This window comes from Xiphophorus maculatus, chromosome 4, assembly GCF_002775205.1.
Source record: "Xiphophorus maculatus strain JP 163 A chromosome 4, X_maculatus-5.0-male, whole genome shotgun sequence".
Classification (NCBI taxonomy): domain Eukaryota; kingdom Metazoa; phylum Chordata; class Actinopteri; order Cyprinodontiformes; family Poeciliidae; genus Xiphophorus; species Xiphophorus maculatus.
The window spans coordinates 28844512-28861193 of NC_036446.1; the positions used below are offsets into that span (position 1 = coordinate 28844512).

At 38.3% G+C, this 16682-nt stretch overlaps 1 protein-coding gene across 3 annotated transcripts in view; it reads left to right on the forward strand.

Annotated features, from left to right (window-relative positions):
• Positions 1-16682, forward strand: part of ntrk3 (neurotrophic receptor tyrosine kinase 3) — a 290241-nt gene that overhangs the window by 230979 nt on the left and 42580 nt on the right. For all 3 annotated transcript variants that reach the window (XM_005808525.3, XM_005808523.2, XM_023332654.1), the window contains one exon: positions 749-937. In XM_005808525.3, coding sequence (XP_005808582.2) covers positions 749-937 — 189 coding nt within the window. The remainder of the gene's footprint in view (positions 1-748; positions 938-16682) is intronic.

Here is a 16682-nt window from a genome sequence, read left to right on the forward strand (position 1 = left end):
AGTGAACTGAGGCATGGTCGTCCGCTTCTGTTGTTGTGGAGGCAAGAAGGTCCTGATGGGAAATGTGGCTGCATTTGCAATGCATGATGTCATTTATCATGTCGGTGTGCAATTCAGGTTTAAAAGTTTCTTAAGGTAAAATAGCAGAAATGTCTGATGTAAATGTGTCCTGTGGAAACTAAATAAAAGGGAATTTGCTTTTTCATTGTTATTTTAAAAGGAGGGGAAATATGGTTGATTATCTGGCGAGATAAGATCAATTCTAGATAACGCTGGATGTTTTTATCATGTTTTATCATTAAACTCCCACCTTTGTTGCCAGGATAATGCATTACACGCAAATACATACGTATATATTTTTTTTATTAAATAAAGTTCAGTTTGTCTTTCTTGCTGCCTAAATATAATAGTCATTGTTTGCTTCCACCATTTAATTCCTCCTTCTTTGTGACATTTTTACTATTTATGAGGTTAATACATATATTTCTAATACAAAATATATTAAAACACTCAAACTTTTCTTGATTGCAAGTTTTCACCGGAGCCCTCAGGCCAGTAAAGATTCACCTATGGATTCTATCAACTTCATACTTGGCACTTAAAAATAATATATTTTTCTTTTGACACGCACAAAAAAATCTGAATAAATTTCTACGACGGCTTCAGATAATGCGACCTTATGTTACCCGACATGTGAAGATGGCATTAAAGTGTAAAATAAGTCAAGAGTTTCTCTCCGCTCTTACAGGTCCCGTAGCCGTGATCAGTGGTGAGGAAGACTCTGCCAGCCCTCTTCATCACGTCAATCACGGGATCATCACGCCGTGTACTCTGGATGCGGGACCTGACGCGGTCGTCATAGGAATGACTCGCATACCTGTGGTGGAAAATCCCCAGTACTTTAGGCACGGACACAACTGCAACAAGCCGACCACTCGTAAGTCTCTCTTGTTGACTCTAATACAATCCTTAGCTCAAAAATAAATATTCCTTCGTCTTGAACTATTCAAGCAGATATCTCCACAAGTAAAGGGGACTTAGAAAAGAGTTTTGCATTCTATACGTGTAAATCTGGTGGAAACATATGGCAATAGAACAGACATTTTCATTGAAGCAAGCGATGGTTCTTCGTGGTTGTTTTGGTCATTCATTTTGAATATTACGTCTTCCAGTTTGTCTTAAATGTTCGTTAGAAATTGAACTTTATTGATCCTTGAGAATGTGTTCTTACACCTTCATGTCATTACCATCATGTTACTTGAAAATGATGTCAAAGCAACAATATTATTGTATATTACAATACCTTCTGGGACAATTTATAATCCAGCGAAATTTATCGAGACATTTGATGTGTGGCTTTGATTCACTGCACTTCTTAGATTTTCACTTTACTTCACAACTAAGTTCTGTTTTCTATCGGCGTATGAAAGAAAAAATCCAGATGAAATAAATATATGTAACAATCATGAGAAGGATTGTGGAAAAATCTCAAGGTGTATGAAGGCGCTGTCCATTTTACATCTGCTGGTCGTCTTTCCCCAGCCGTCTATCAGCTGTGTGTGTGTTCGCTGTCCTTCCACATGGCCTGGTCCCAAAATGAAAAGGTCAAAATATGGAGGGGTGGAGGGCTCTTGGAGTTGCTGACCAAGCCACAATCAGTTTAAACAGAGCATAAATTCTGCTTTAGATGCAAAATGCACCACAGTGGCTCGTACTGTAGGTGTGCTGGTTTTGTTGAGGTGGCCTGTCTGGACGCCAAACGCTCGTCTGAGAGACACTTGGCTCGCACTCATTCACAAACCTTAGCAAGACTAAATTTTACTGTCACATATCAGTTCATTTTGCAAAGTGTGATTATCATCCCAAGCCAGCCAAAAAACAAAAACAAACATCAGTTTAGACTCAGCTGCAGCTGTGTGTCTGTGCTGCTGTATGGCTTTAGCCTCGGTTGGAGAGGTGCCAGACTCTTTATGCATTTGGGTGAAGACAACCTTCACTGTTCCAGCGACTAGTGTGTATATACTCTCAGCCTCCCCTTCCCCAAATCACCCACCCTCCACTGGGACTCGTGTTCCAAGTTTGGGAAAAGACAAGACCACTTTAAGGCCTAATTACTCCCAATTAGATTGGCTGCTCAGGAGAATCAGCAGAAAGCAACTGTTCCAGCAGCAACCCGCAGCCTCTCTCCTGCTCCTTCCAATCAAACCGCCTGCATTTTAAGGGTAAAGACTCTCTCCTCCGGTCTGATCGCAGTAGGATTCTTGTTTTCCGTAACCTGCCCTGTCCAGATTGGACGTGGCCCTATCTCAAAATGACCGCACGTCATGCTAACAAAAGTCGGCCTCTGAGCGTGTAGCCAATGAGGAGAGAACCCATTTAGAGGTGATTAATAAGTGACGGGTCTTATGCATTATGAATTGCATGAATTCTTAATGTCCAGCCGTTGACTGATTTATAACATCTCATGTCTGGGACAGGAGATCTGATTGTGGGGCTAATGAATAAATGGCGCTGGGTAGGAGTGAAACTTTCCCCCAGTAACTGTGCTCGGAGAATTAAAAGTCAGACCATGTGTGTTCAGTGCCTTGGCTTTGACCTGGACCGTCTCTTTTCTATTTTTTTTCTTCTTCTTGGATTTAATTCTACATGCATGCACATAAAAGGAGATCGTAGGAAATGAGCCCTGAATTCATCACAAGGTCATAATGGCCACTGCTTTCTGCCACTGGCTAAGAAAACATCATTCACTGAATACGAATGCCTTCTTCACCCTCAGGACAGGCACACAAGGAAGGGAAGTTTCTGTGTGTTTCCGTGTGTAAATGTGCGTTGTGTGGGTGTACTGCTGAAAATCAATCTGCGTCTATACAAGGATGTAGGCGTGCTGTCTGTGTGCCTGTAGGTATAAAAATAAGGGGAAAAAATGCTCTAATGTCACCTTATATTCCCTCACTACTTCTATGATTTGATGTGTCAGGTGTCCCTTTGGTGCCCCTTTGGTTCTCATTGTCCTGCTGGCCTTGCTCAGCACCACTCGCTTGGATACAGTATGTCGACTAATACATAATGTATTCATTAATTTACTTGAAAGCTTCTTATCCGAGAGAATAGCATGCTGCTAAAATATACACACAAACGCAGTGGGAGTTCAGGTCGTACAGCTGTGACGCCTGTCTTTACCCGAGTCCATCAGGAGTTCGCTAATGCGATGGTCAGACTCTTGTTGCACTCTGAGCATTTAAGAGATCAGCTCCTGGAATAGCAATGAAGAGGTAAAATGCTGCTGCTGCCATCCCCTTTCAACATACATCACAGAGTTCAGTATTTTGGTCATCTGAAATGAGCCGTTATCACCAGACATTGTGTGGGATGTGTGGTGGTAGACTGCCTGAGACTTGACTTGGACTTGTGGTTTAGAGTCTCAAGACTGTGACACTTGTGGGCTAAAGACTCGAGACCTGAGTGGCACTTGATGTCCGAGGCATGGGACATTATCTCTTAGTTGTCACTTTGTGGTCTATATACTCAAGACTTGACTTTGATTTGTGGTCTAGAGACTGAAGGCTTGAGTTAGACCTTCGGCTGAGGGACTAAAAACCAAACGTATCTTGATGGTTTTACGAAACTACACTTGAGGGGTATAAAACTTCCCAAGCTGTTTTGAAAGCAAGGCCACAGGTCACAGTTATTATCCAGTGATACTTGAGGATCGTGGGTTATCAATTGGTTAAGATGAAGAGATCTGCAATCTATTCATGTTAACTCTGGCTTCATAAAACTCCACTTCATAAAATTTACCTCATAAACAGATGAACAGAGTTCAGCTCAGGGGTGAAAAACTTGATATGAATTCATACAACAACAATACTTTCTTATAGGCAGATGATATAATCTGCCTACAAGAATCTGTATATAATCAATATATCTGCCTATATTTTTTATTGAATATCATATGATATTTCACTGAATATCATGCGATATTCAATGAAAAAAGTTAGTTTTGGTCATTAGACACTTATAAATTGTAAAAATGAAAAAAAAAGCATTTAAAATCTCAAAAAGCTATAATGCCATTAATTCATCTCTTTTCTGAACTATTGTGTTTGACGGTGGCTGTGGTTTTGTTTTTTTTCTGTAAGAGTTGTAAAAGGCCGTTTCTGGGGAAATGTTGCCGCATTAGCGAGATAAAAGCACAGAAGTCAAAGGACAATTCTTTAGCCTAATGATAGATCTATATCTAGCTAGATCTGCTGTCTCCCAGCAAATGCCTTTGTTTTATCACGCAGCTAGCGATTTTAATTACAGAGTTGTCCCATCCCGCTGGCGAGTATTAGACAATAGCGTTTGATGCTGGAGTGTACCGTAAAGCTTTCCATTATATCCATTTTATTGGGGATATAACTCCTGGGCATAGCTCGGACAAACCTCTCCTCTTTGTCCCCTTTTACTTCTGCTGAAACGGAGACATAATTGTGCTCAAGGTGATGTTTTTGAAGATTTTAATGTTCCCAGCAGAGACAAAGAGTGACTAATGTGGCTGCCTGAAAGCTTTGTAAGTGAATGTAAATGGGCACTAGATTGATGGAAAGGCAGTTTTCATGTTCCAAGGCTATGATTCCATAAATTATGGTCTGATTAAAAAAAAAAAAAAAAAATATATATATATATATATATATATATATATATATATATATATATATATAACATGAAGGACCCAGGAGTCTGGCTAGCTTTGAATTCAAACACTTTCCTTCAGTTTGTTACCTAAAAAGTCTTGGGGTTTCCCAGAAAAACTCAGATATTAATATGTTTATTTATCAACAGATGGCATAATATTGTCTTTCATTTTTAAAGAAAAACTGTTATATTGTGTTATACCCTTGTATAACACAATTGTTTTACATTTGTGTGAAAGACACAGACGGTACACTAAAGCCGTGTTTACCATAGTGTGAGGCTCGTGTACCAAACCACGAGTAAAGACAATACAAGTTCATTTCCTTTTAGTTTTAAAGGGGCAGTGTTATGTTTTCCAGGCACATAGTGCCATTTAATAGCACAATCAACTAACAATGTTACCTTCAGCTTTTATAAAAATCATATCAAATATGACTTAAAATAAATTTTACTTAGTAATTTAACACCTTGAAATTGGGCCTCTGTCTCTTTAAAAACTCCTGCTCCTTCTGAAGCTCCACCTTCAGTCATAAAACATAAAACTGAACTGATATGTGACAGTCATAACATCACTCCGCCATTAACCCTTTAACAACGTTTTTACCAGCGCTGCACTGGGAAGCAGCTCATATGATGAGCTCAGCGTGTGTGCAGTTTTGCCAGGTGTTTGCTAATTGCTGCTGGCTAGTCTGAAGGAGCTGAGTGGGAGAGTCGTGGGGGAGGGATGCTCTGTGAGGCGGAAGCTTGGAAACTGCAGCTCCACAGAGGAGCTGCGTCTTGAAGGCGGTGTTAGGGCCAAACAGGCGTTTTCTGTAGCTGTATGGTTGCCATGGGAGACTAAAGGATTTTTTAAAACATGCATGAAAGAATCAAGGCAACAATGCAGGTATGTTTTTGATTAAGGAATAACATAACGCGATGTAAAGCTTAAAAAAAAAAAAAAAAATATATATATATATATATATATATATATATATATATATATATATATATATATATATATATATATATATATATATATATTTTTTTATTTTTATTTTTTTACATGATTCTGCTCCTTTAAAAACATTCAGTGTACAACACAGCATTCTTTTGTTCCATTGTATGAACACAAGGACGTCTAAATTCAAACTTCTATCACTTCCTAATGAGTGTGACAGAACAATGCCGTGCTGCTCAGGCGCTTGAGATCCCAAAGGGTCGACCCTAAAGTGTCTCAGCTGTAGCATAAAACAGAGCTCAATCATCAACACCTCTCCCCATAAATCTTCCATAAAGCATTTTATGTTTTTATAGAAACACAATTTACACTGTATCTGTGGGGACTGGCAGCTCAGGGGGGGGGGGGGGGGGGGGGGTAGCAGGCCTCATCTTCGCTAAGACGTCAAATATAGTTCGAGAAGACTTTTAAAGAAACTCCCTCGAGCAGCTAGTGTAAAGTACTTAGTGCCTAAATGTACTTAAAGCTTAAAGTTTAATCCAGCAATAACACTGGGGTTATGCTCCGGGACAAGCCGTTGCCAAAGGACCCCAGTGACAAGTTTTATCTCCTTATTCTATTAAAGCTTTTGCATGGAAGCACTCAGTGTTTATTATTAGATATAAACTGATTTTAATACACGGAGAGGGAAAGTTCTTATCTCTCAAGTGGGAATTTATTCGTCGTAAGTTTGCAACAATGCCATTTGAATATGTTATTATTTATTAAAGCTATGCTATAAAAACCTAACACATTCCTAACGCAGTATGTTCAGTAATGAACATACTGCATTCAGTATGTTCATTAGTACTTATGGTAGAAAAATCAACTCTTAATGTAACAGCTAAACTCTTAAAGTAACAGTTTCAAAAGCTAAAGTTAATAGCTTTAGCTTTATCTGGGTTCTTTTTTAAAGTGATTCCCATGTTTAAAATTATATTTTCAGAATTGTCTGGACCAATAAAATATGTGCTTTTTTATTTTTTTTTATTTTTTTAAATCGCTGAACTGCAGATGGTTCCTCCAATACTGCAGGTTGCTAAGATACTATGAACATTGCATTTCAGACTGAAACACACAAAAAAGAAGTGATTTCAATCGTTTCATCTGGTGTTCAAGTTGTTTAAGCAATAAAAACAACTCTGTATGTGATGTCATTATTCAATCTATTCAGCAGATTTCAAACCATTGGTGGAAAAAACACCATTTTTTTAGTTTAGATTTCAACTCTACAGTAAATGACTTGATCAGAGATGTAAAGCAGAATCTCATCGGCTTAATTAGTTGGTGCTTTTTGTGATTGAAATTCCAGACAAAAGGAGCTGAAACGACAGTAGAATCAAGGATCCTTCATAGCTGCATCATCACATTTGTGTGAAACCGAGCCAGACTTGTTCATCTCTTGCGCCTCCCAAACATTTTCATAACCCTTGAAATTTTATTGTTGCACAACTTGACAAGAAATGTTATCTCAAGGCTTTTCCCGATTTTAGATATGCTGAGCAACAGAATGCACAAATAGGCCTTTTTTTTGTGAATACCTTACGTTCTGCAAAAAAAAGTCCTCTAAAACTGAACCGTGAATCCAGTTCAATATAAAAAGGATTCAAGTGTAAAGTTGTAACCAGGCAAAATACGAAAAAGTTCAAGGAATGATACTTTGATAAGGCACTGCTCAGTCTAAACTCAAACTCTGAGTGGTCCTGCAGTGAAACAGCAATTAGCCAAGAAAATGTACATTTTCTCAATATTCCCTTTGAACTGTCAAAAAAGTGACCTACTCAACGGTACGGTTACGCCACCTAAAAAGATATTTGAACGGGAAAGTGTAAAAAAGAATATCTTGATTTAACACCAAAGACACCCTGCTGCTGTGAATATAAATAAAAGACGCGAAATAGCATTTTGTGTTTAAATAAAAATAATCACTGGGCTTATTTGCTACCGTTTTTGTTTTCTTTCTAAGCCTGTGTAAACAAAGCAAGAGCTACAAGACAGAAATCGGGCAGGAGCAGCAGAAGCTCCCGCAGGCCGGCATTCAGCCAGCAGGTTAAGAAGAGATGCCCGCTGAGAGTCAACAGTGAAAACTGTCCTTCATGTCAGAGTTTCCCGTCGATGCCAGATGACGCAGAGCCTCTGAGCTGCTGCCAATTTGATGCCAGAGGCTCTTTTTTCATACCATCAGCTGCTGGATGGGCGCCTCTAATCTAACTATTATATTCACCTCCTCCGGTGCATCGCAGCCACCCCTTGTAAATGTGTTTCACTTTAATTTATTATGTCATGGTTACAATAGCGGAGCAAAGTGGGAAAAGATGACTTGGTTATTTTTAATTGAGAGAAGATATTAGTTTTTGTTGATTTAATAAGTCGGCTCATAAACCCATTAATTGCGAGTCCTGTCTGTTTTTTTTTTTTACTGTAATTCAACCTTTAAGGCGTTTTACAGCATTTTTTGTTCTTTTCTCAACTTTATTTATTTTTCTTAGTGATTATTTTGGCTGTAAACTTTTGCAGGAACTCTTTTCTTTTCTGAGCCAAGTTTTGTTTGTTTTTTTTGGTTCTTCTTCTACTAATAGCATTTGCATCAGCTAATTGAACACAATGCTGCCCCCTGCATGTCTGTTGAACAAACAGATGAAGTAAATGGATGTAAAGCCGTGTCTCTGGATGAGAATGCGGACCGGAAGCCGCACAGTGACCATCTCAATGCAGGAAGGATACCAGAATATACACTGCTCACACACCTGAAAGCTGTAAGCGCACACAAACGCACAACCTTGGCAGGTAGTTAGAAACAAAAGCACATTCAAATAGACGCATACACAGCAGAAAAAGTTGGCATGCATCTGTGGTGAAATGCAAGCACACATATAGACACACACACACATGCACACGCCCACACACATGCTGAGGGACAGAACAAAGCCCTCCAAACATCTGTTCTCCCCCAGCAGCCTGACCTGACTAGCTGAGTAAATCTCAGTGCGGCGCCGTCTCCCCGTCTGGGGACGATGTTTGCTGGCATCGAGGCCTCAAGTGAGCCTGGACAAATGAATGATGCTGAGCTGCGGGATAGAGATTTAATCTCGGGGCCTTTCAGCGTGCCACTCTGGGTAAATAGGCTGCAGGATGTAGCCCGAGTCGGCCTGCAGAGGAAACTGAAGGTTAAAGTAACTTGTCTGCGCCACTTTCAATTGGCATAATGGTGGCTCCCATCCCATCAGTGGAGTGGAGCGGGGTGCTAGAGGCCCGTGTTAGAGGCTACAACAAACACGCCGGATGAATTATTCAGGTGAGAAAGTAAAGCAATTGGAACAACTGGTGCAAACGTAGAATGAAACGGGCTTTTAATGCAGCAGATAGAGAAGTACCGCTTCTTACTTCCTTACTAAGGAGGTTTGGCCGTTCTTTTAGCGCTTTTTGTCAAGTAAGCTAATCTGTGTTGTTGCATCATTAGCTGCGCTTCCATTGACCGTAAAACGGCACAAATTGACATTACAAAGATAAATTTGCTTAATGGAAACACTTGTGCCTGTGACAACAACAAATTTTGCTGGACGATAAATTGTCCCAGAAGTTATCGCGATAAACGATAACATTGGTGTTTTGATTAAATTTTGAAGTAATAGAATGGCAATGGCATGATAATCCAAGAACACTTTGTCAGATATCAAGAAACTTTAAATTCTAATGAACATTTAACACTAGAACTGGAAAACATTTTAAATATCCAAAATAAATAAAACAGAAACAACAAATAAAATGAATTATGGAGTCTCTGTAAACAATATTGTCTGTCAAAAAAAGGGCTGATTGAGAGCAAAGCGCCAGATTGAGGACTTTTGTTTTTGGTAGAGTAGAGAGTAAAGAGAAAAACGAAAAATCATGTAAATGGAGATGATTGAGTTAACTTTGAATTATGTGATTAATTTCATTTCTAATTGCGACTGGCTTAGAAACACTACACTTTCAAAAATAAAAGCTATTTTAATGAAGTTTTTGTTCTAGGCTGAGGTGGTTTTTCAGCCGTAACAAAATTTCTGTATTTCACAGAGCTGCGATGGAAACGCTCCCTCCCACCCCGCACACTGTCCACCAACATGTTTAAGAAATATGTAAAAAGCATATTATTTATAAAAGCAGCTTTAATACTTTCAATATATATAACATTGAGATGTATCAGCTTAGCCCCAAGGTGACAATAAGGGGAAACTATCTAAAAATCAAACGGACTGAAGAGGAAACCACAAGGAGAAAGAAAGATGGATGCCGTACTGTTAGCCAAAACAATCTCTTCTCCTTAATCGGCTTATGATTACCTGCCTGTGTCTTCTATTTTATTCATTATCCTGTTTATTTCATCCAGAAAAGCTTGGGGACAACGGCAAAGACAGGGGGGGAAAAAAAACAACTTTATTTGAAAGTTTACCGCACTGAAAACATCATCTTGTAAAGTTAATCGTTCAGTTAATAACGAGTGACGGGGAAGGCAGCCATCTACGGTCTGAGGTGACATTTTATTTTGTACTCTTTAAACGAAGGTTCAACAAAGCAGCAGAATCGGAGGCTGGATTCAGCGGGGAATACAGGCTGAAGACTCTTCACACTTTGGGAGGCTGGGAAAGTGTCAAAGACATTTGCCCCATCAAATCCTGTCAGAACACATTCTGAATTAAAATGTACATGTGCAGCCTGCGACATCAGAGTTTTAGAGGATCAAGCTTTTGACAACAGTGATGTGGTGGAGTCCCTGGTGGGGCTCTCACTCAGCAAAGTGGCTGCCAGCTTCTGCAGACGGCTATATATACACACACACTGTATACACACGTATATACATATAGCTTTGACACAGTCTATCAGAAACACCAGAGGAACAGGTGACACTTTCATGAATCATCCCCCCCGACATGTTTCAAGCAGACGGTGATGAATATCAGAAAGGATGAAATAAGAATGAAAGCCCAGAGGAAATCAGACTGAGCAGCTAATCTCTGTTTTGACTGAAGAACCGTTTGGAAAAACCCGATCAAGCATTTGGGGAACGTCTTTCGGGCAAAATGTCAGAGAGTAAGATTTAGCTTAATAAGTAATAAGCTAAATTATTAGTTAATGGTTACTGTGAATATACAAAATCCACTGTTTATTAAAGCTGCAGTCTGTAAGTTCTATAATTTTTTTTTAACATATTTGTTAAAATTATCATTATGTTGTGAGAGTCTAATGTGAGAAAGATAATTTGTGAGCTGGTTCTCCACAATGTAGCCTGTCATGAAGGCTAAGGCTAGTTAGCATAGACTGCAGAGAAACGGTTTTCCTGTAATTGCAAGTTGTTTCTCTGCCATTAGCGTATTAAACATGAGAATGATTGACAGCATTAAGCCCCTCCTCCTGATTCTGATTGGTTGTTTTTGACTGGGAGTGAAGCATTTTTGCAGACCTAATGGTAGCACTTAGAGGAGGTGGAGGGTTTGATTTTTTTTTTCTTTTCTTGTTTTGCACGGATTATCTTTCTTCTACCACACTGTCACAACTTGGTGACGGTTTTGACATGGGACTCTGTTTTTTTTATATATAAAACAGCAGATTCTTCTGAAACAGTGACTAAAAAGGCCCTCATTTAAGCTACATGCTTCCCTGCAATCACTTTCAAGCCATTCCCAAGCCGCTGCTCTCAACAAAACACCAACAAAATCATGTAAATGAAAGAAAGGCTGTGCTGGGATCTCAGCAAGTCATTCAGTCAGAAAGATCGTCCGCTTTCTTTTCTCTCTTTTTCACATCGCATGAACTTTTTGTGAGTAACAAACAACAAGATCAAGTCTGAGCCTCTGCATACACCTGAATGAAGACCACTTTTACTGATGGATTTGCAATTACACATTAAAAAAAAAAATGTTGGCCTCTTTTTCTTGTAAATTTAGCCTTTTTCTAAGCAAAGGTAGAATTTGATGTCTGTTTGTATGCTAATCTAACATTTTGTTGTCAGATCCAGCAGCACTTTATCCTATTGTACATCCACAGTTTTTATTTTTTGAGGAAAGAGAGAGCATTTACTGATCATCTGACGGGAATGTTTTTAGTGCCGGCTAAAGCTGTAGACAAATATGTTCCTATGTTTGTTCACAGTCTTACCTTGTGTTTGCTATTTGAAGTAATAAATGTGGCTGCAGGCTTGTTTTTTCATTTTGAACTCTAGTCTAAAAGCAGCATTCCTTTACGATTGATTGGGCACCAGGTGTTCACAGTTTCAAGATGTCACAGTTCGGCCATCTTTAAAATGCCATAATGCAATAAATCCAAATATTTCTGTCTGTTTGGTGGTGGAAAATTAAGGCTCACAAAAAACATCCAAGTGGGATTACACTGAGGAAACGGAGACCAATGAGTGAAATGTTGGGAATTTAACTCAGAACCAGGACTCGTCCTAACTAGTTAGAGTAATACTTATTTCTGTATTGTTTCAACATTATTTGTTTGAATCCTATAAAAATCAACCAACAGGACGGACTTTACATAGGAACCTGACCCAGTTTCTTTATGAAGATTCATCAGGAAGAGCTTTTTGTTGTAATTGCTTTGATGGATTTCTCAAATCAAATTAAATTTCTCCTAACTGTTGGTTAAACCACATAAGCTTTAGTCCGTCGTGCATCATAGTAACAGTTTCTCATTCTTTCCAACAAATTGCAAATCATTTAGGACAGAGATCAGTTGCTTCCAGATAATTGTCTGCCATTTTGCTTCTTTCATATCAGTAAGAATTAACTATACATGCTGAACAGTCTTTCCGTCTAAAACTAATGATCCTCATTTCCTTGCTTGAGTCATTACAAACATGTTGAAATAGATCTCAAAATCTGTCACTTTTATGCATTTCTTCATCATTCTTGCAAGAAATTGTTTCTCTGTCTCAGATGAACCTCAGCTTTCACTAATTAATTTACCAGGTTTTGTAGTTTTTACTGTTTTAAGAAATGCACCAGCTGTTGTGCAAATGTTAATGGTGATGTGCGAAAGTGAAAAAACTTAATCCTCAAAGTCTGCAGATGTTCATGAACTTGGGATCATTTCTCATGTCATTGATGCTTTTGTATTTATCATTTTTCACAATTTTCATTTGTTCAAATCACTTTAGTGTTGCTTCAGTAGTTCATGTAAAATGATTCTGAAACTACTTCACTTTCACTGTGGTGCCGTTTGTCCCACCGGCTTCATCAGTGACCAATCCACACGTGCAGTGAGACTGACCTGAGCGCATACATCTCTGTGAACGAACAATAATTTGAGATCCTTTCTCTTTCCCATATTGCTTGAAACCTGTGGCCTGCTTAATAATGTGGAACATCCTTCTTCAGTAGATTTCCTTTAATTGAGCTCACCAGACAAACTAATCAACCAGCTCTCTGAAATGAGTTATAGTGATTCAAAGAGCCCTGACACACAATACCATCTCTAAATTTAATAGCACAACAAAAACTTTAATCTTTATGACACTTAAATCCAATTTGCATAATAATTCGGAACACGACGTTTTTCAGTGATACACTTCAACTTCACATTAATAGTTTAAGTCAAACAGAGCACAGTCAGCAGTTCAGCTACACTAACACAGCCAACAGCAGCTAGCTGCTACTACACCCAACTACACTTTACCCTAACAATCATACAGGCTCTCATGTGTTTGCTGGTCTTTAGTGGAACTTATAATAGTTTGATATTTACAAATCATATCACCTTAAGGGTATTATTGGTTATTGTTCCTGCCATGTTGTGGATACGTTTTGTAGCTTTGCATTTAACATTTTACACATGGGCTACTGATAACACAGCTGATAAATTGCTCGCATCTGCCTAGAAACAGAAACTGATGTGTTCCTGTTGGTGCAAAACTGGGTTCATCCAACTTAACAGGAAATCCTACACATACCATGTGTTTTGTTGACTTTTTGTAGAAATATCTTTTAAGTAGGGTTTGTATATTATTTGGGTAAAAATACATTTTTTTGGTTTTGAAAATAACTATAGCTTGGACTTTTACTAGACCATACTTCTATCAACCATTCAGATGTAGCTTTTCTACTTATTCATGCACAAAATTCTAAAATAACTAAAAGACTGAACAATGATCTCTCCACCACTTTAATTTATAGTTGTAAGCTGTTTACAATATGATTTTTCTTTTTTATGATTTATTTTATTTTATTTTTTTAAACTAACAAATGTTGAATTGTAGAGATAACCAAATTAAGCAGCTTGGCAAGGTCATGTCTTAACATCTATTAGAAGAATTTATCATTTTACAGAAGAAGCATTATATTTACAAGCCAGGGGGGGGGCAGGGTTAGGCCAACAGTCATTAGTAAAATTGTAGGGAGCTCAAATAGAAGAAGATTAAATGGTCTTCTGGGAATGGATGCAACACCTCATGTGCTCTAAGTGCAGGCGCATAAATGCTTTTTCAGTATCACTACATTAAACGCTGACTGCTTTTAGCTCGTGTGCAATTACCTACTGGATGACATGCTGTCCATCACACGAGTCCGACAAATGAGTTTGATTTAATGAAAGCGAAGAAGGCAGAGATGGAGGACGGATTAAATTACCAGATGTTTGCCACCGATGTGTTAAATTTGATCGTTCATCAAACAAAAAAGAAGAAAGAAAGAGGCACTTATTATTATGGTGAGGATAACGCAGTCACATTTTAGCACATGCATCGATAAAACCTATTAAAGCTGGTATTAAAGATGAGACTAAAATGTATTTTGAAATTAAGATGAGAATAAATAGGAACAACATAGAAATACACTTTAGGGCTACTGCTATTTTATTCGATCTGTCTTGTAATCTTCTCCATACATGCATATTTTTTGCTTTAGCTAGCTTTTGTAGCATTCAGTGTTATTATGCTGTGGCTGGTTTAAGTAGCTTTCCCTTCTAAAGTGTTGTCGCTGCTCTCCCACTGCGAGCGGCACAGTTTAAAAATTAAAGCGTGTCCTGTCGGTGAACCTGGACTGTCTAATTACAAAGTCGGTAAATCTAACCTCTACACTATGAATCCTCTCTGCCTGAGGGAAGAATCTGGACATAAGAACAACAGGATAAAGCATGCAGTGACATTTTAGAGAAAGATGTCTGACGGTATTGTGTGGACAGATTATGACTGCAGGCTTTGGGGTGGGAGGGGAAACCTCATCAGTTTATATTGTGTCTCCACTGATAAGTCCCCACTTAGGCCTGGGTGCACACATAAAAGAAGCTAATTCTCTTCACCAAGAGCTGCTACGAGTGTGAGACTTTGCATGGGGATACGCTGCGGCTGTTACTCAGATCTTTCCAGAAGAAGACAGCACTGATAAGAACCAACTGTTAGAAATTAGCATAAAAAAGTGGTGTGACAGTTTGCATGCGCATCAATCTTGGGTAGCATTCAGTTTATCTGAGTAGGAATAAAAGCGAAAAGACAATTAAATTAATGGCAACTTTTTGAATTCACCAACTCCACTTAATTAAGTAGATTCTAACCTAATATAATTTTTCTCACTTGTTTGGTCCATCAGCATTTTTAAAAAAAAAATGTAACATTTTGGAGTATTACACACTGATATCCATTCTTCCATCTATTGTCTATGTCCTTTATTCATATATGGTGGAGTGGAGCTGGTGCCTGTCTTCCCTGCTAATACAGTTGATACAAAGTGTAAGGAATTTCAATGTTTAATATTTAAGCTTCCATTTGGCGAAACTGGTGTAGATGGAAACAGTAGCCATGTTATCAGGCTCCCGGTATGCATCTGGCAGATATGAAAACTGACGGATTTTCTCAGGAAATATAGCTCTACACTGCAAAAACACAAAATCTTGCCAAGTACGTTTGGCCTAGTTTCTACTACAAATACAAAAAAAGACAAAACCAACTTACAAGGAACTTTCTAGCAAGAAATATGAGCTTATTCTTAGTCAATAACTCCTTAATATTGATTGAAAAACTACTTGTTCCACTGGCAGATTATTACATTTATAACAAGACATTTTTCCCATAAGTGAATAATATGTCAGTGGAACTAGCACTTTTTCATTAATATTAAGGAATTATTGACTTAAAACAAACTCCTATGTCTTGTTGAAAAGGTAGTTGTAAGTTAGTTTTGTCTCATTTCAAGTGTTTGCAGTTTCGTCCAAGACCGCATGTATCCTCCCAATATTTCAGAGGTTTTTACCCAAATGTCCTGCGTCCAACTTTAATCTCTAGCATGCTTTTTATTGAGCAGTGGAGACTCATGCATTGAGTTTGGATAGAGACCATGGCAGCTCAGTATATTATGTTTTTAATGGAAATATTGTATATGTTTTCCTCTAGTATGATTGCCGATGAGAACGCCATTTACAAAATCCATTGGGACTAAATCAGTGGATAATAGATTCTTATATGAACCAGATGGATTTCTAAATAATGGTGAATTTTAGCTGCTTTTTGACTTTCTTTGCCTTTTTTCTGCTTCTTCTCTTCCTTCTGTTTAGTATTTATTTCCTGTGTCATTCCAATTTATTACACATGACTTATTTATCAACTTTCATTTATTTATATGTATATGCGGACTACTTGTGTTGTCATGGACATCTTCCTTGAATTTCATGCCCACAGACCAGTTAAAAATATATTTAGTTAAAAACGTTAACCTGCCAAATATTCATTTCCTATGGTTAAAAAAAAAACTACACTCAAAATATTTTGAGAAATTCTACTTTAGTTTCTCGTGTAAATTTTCAGAACGATTTCGTCCCTACATCACTTCCTCTGTTGCTAAGCATCATATTTTCAGTTTTCTCACGATTGCCGTTTTGTAACGGAGATAAAGCTGAAGTCGCCGTATGATGTATTTGTTGTGGTTTTTAACCTGGAGTGCGGTGGAAGCTTTGTGTGCCCTTATGAGTGCAGCTCTATGGAGCGACTGGGCTTTCATGGTAAACCTACAAACCGTCATGTTTTATTCAGGATCAGCCACAAACAGCAGCTCTGTTC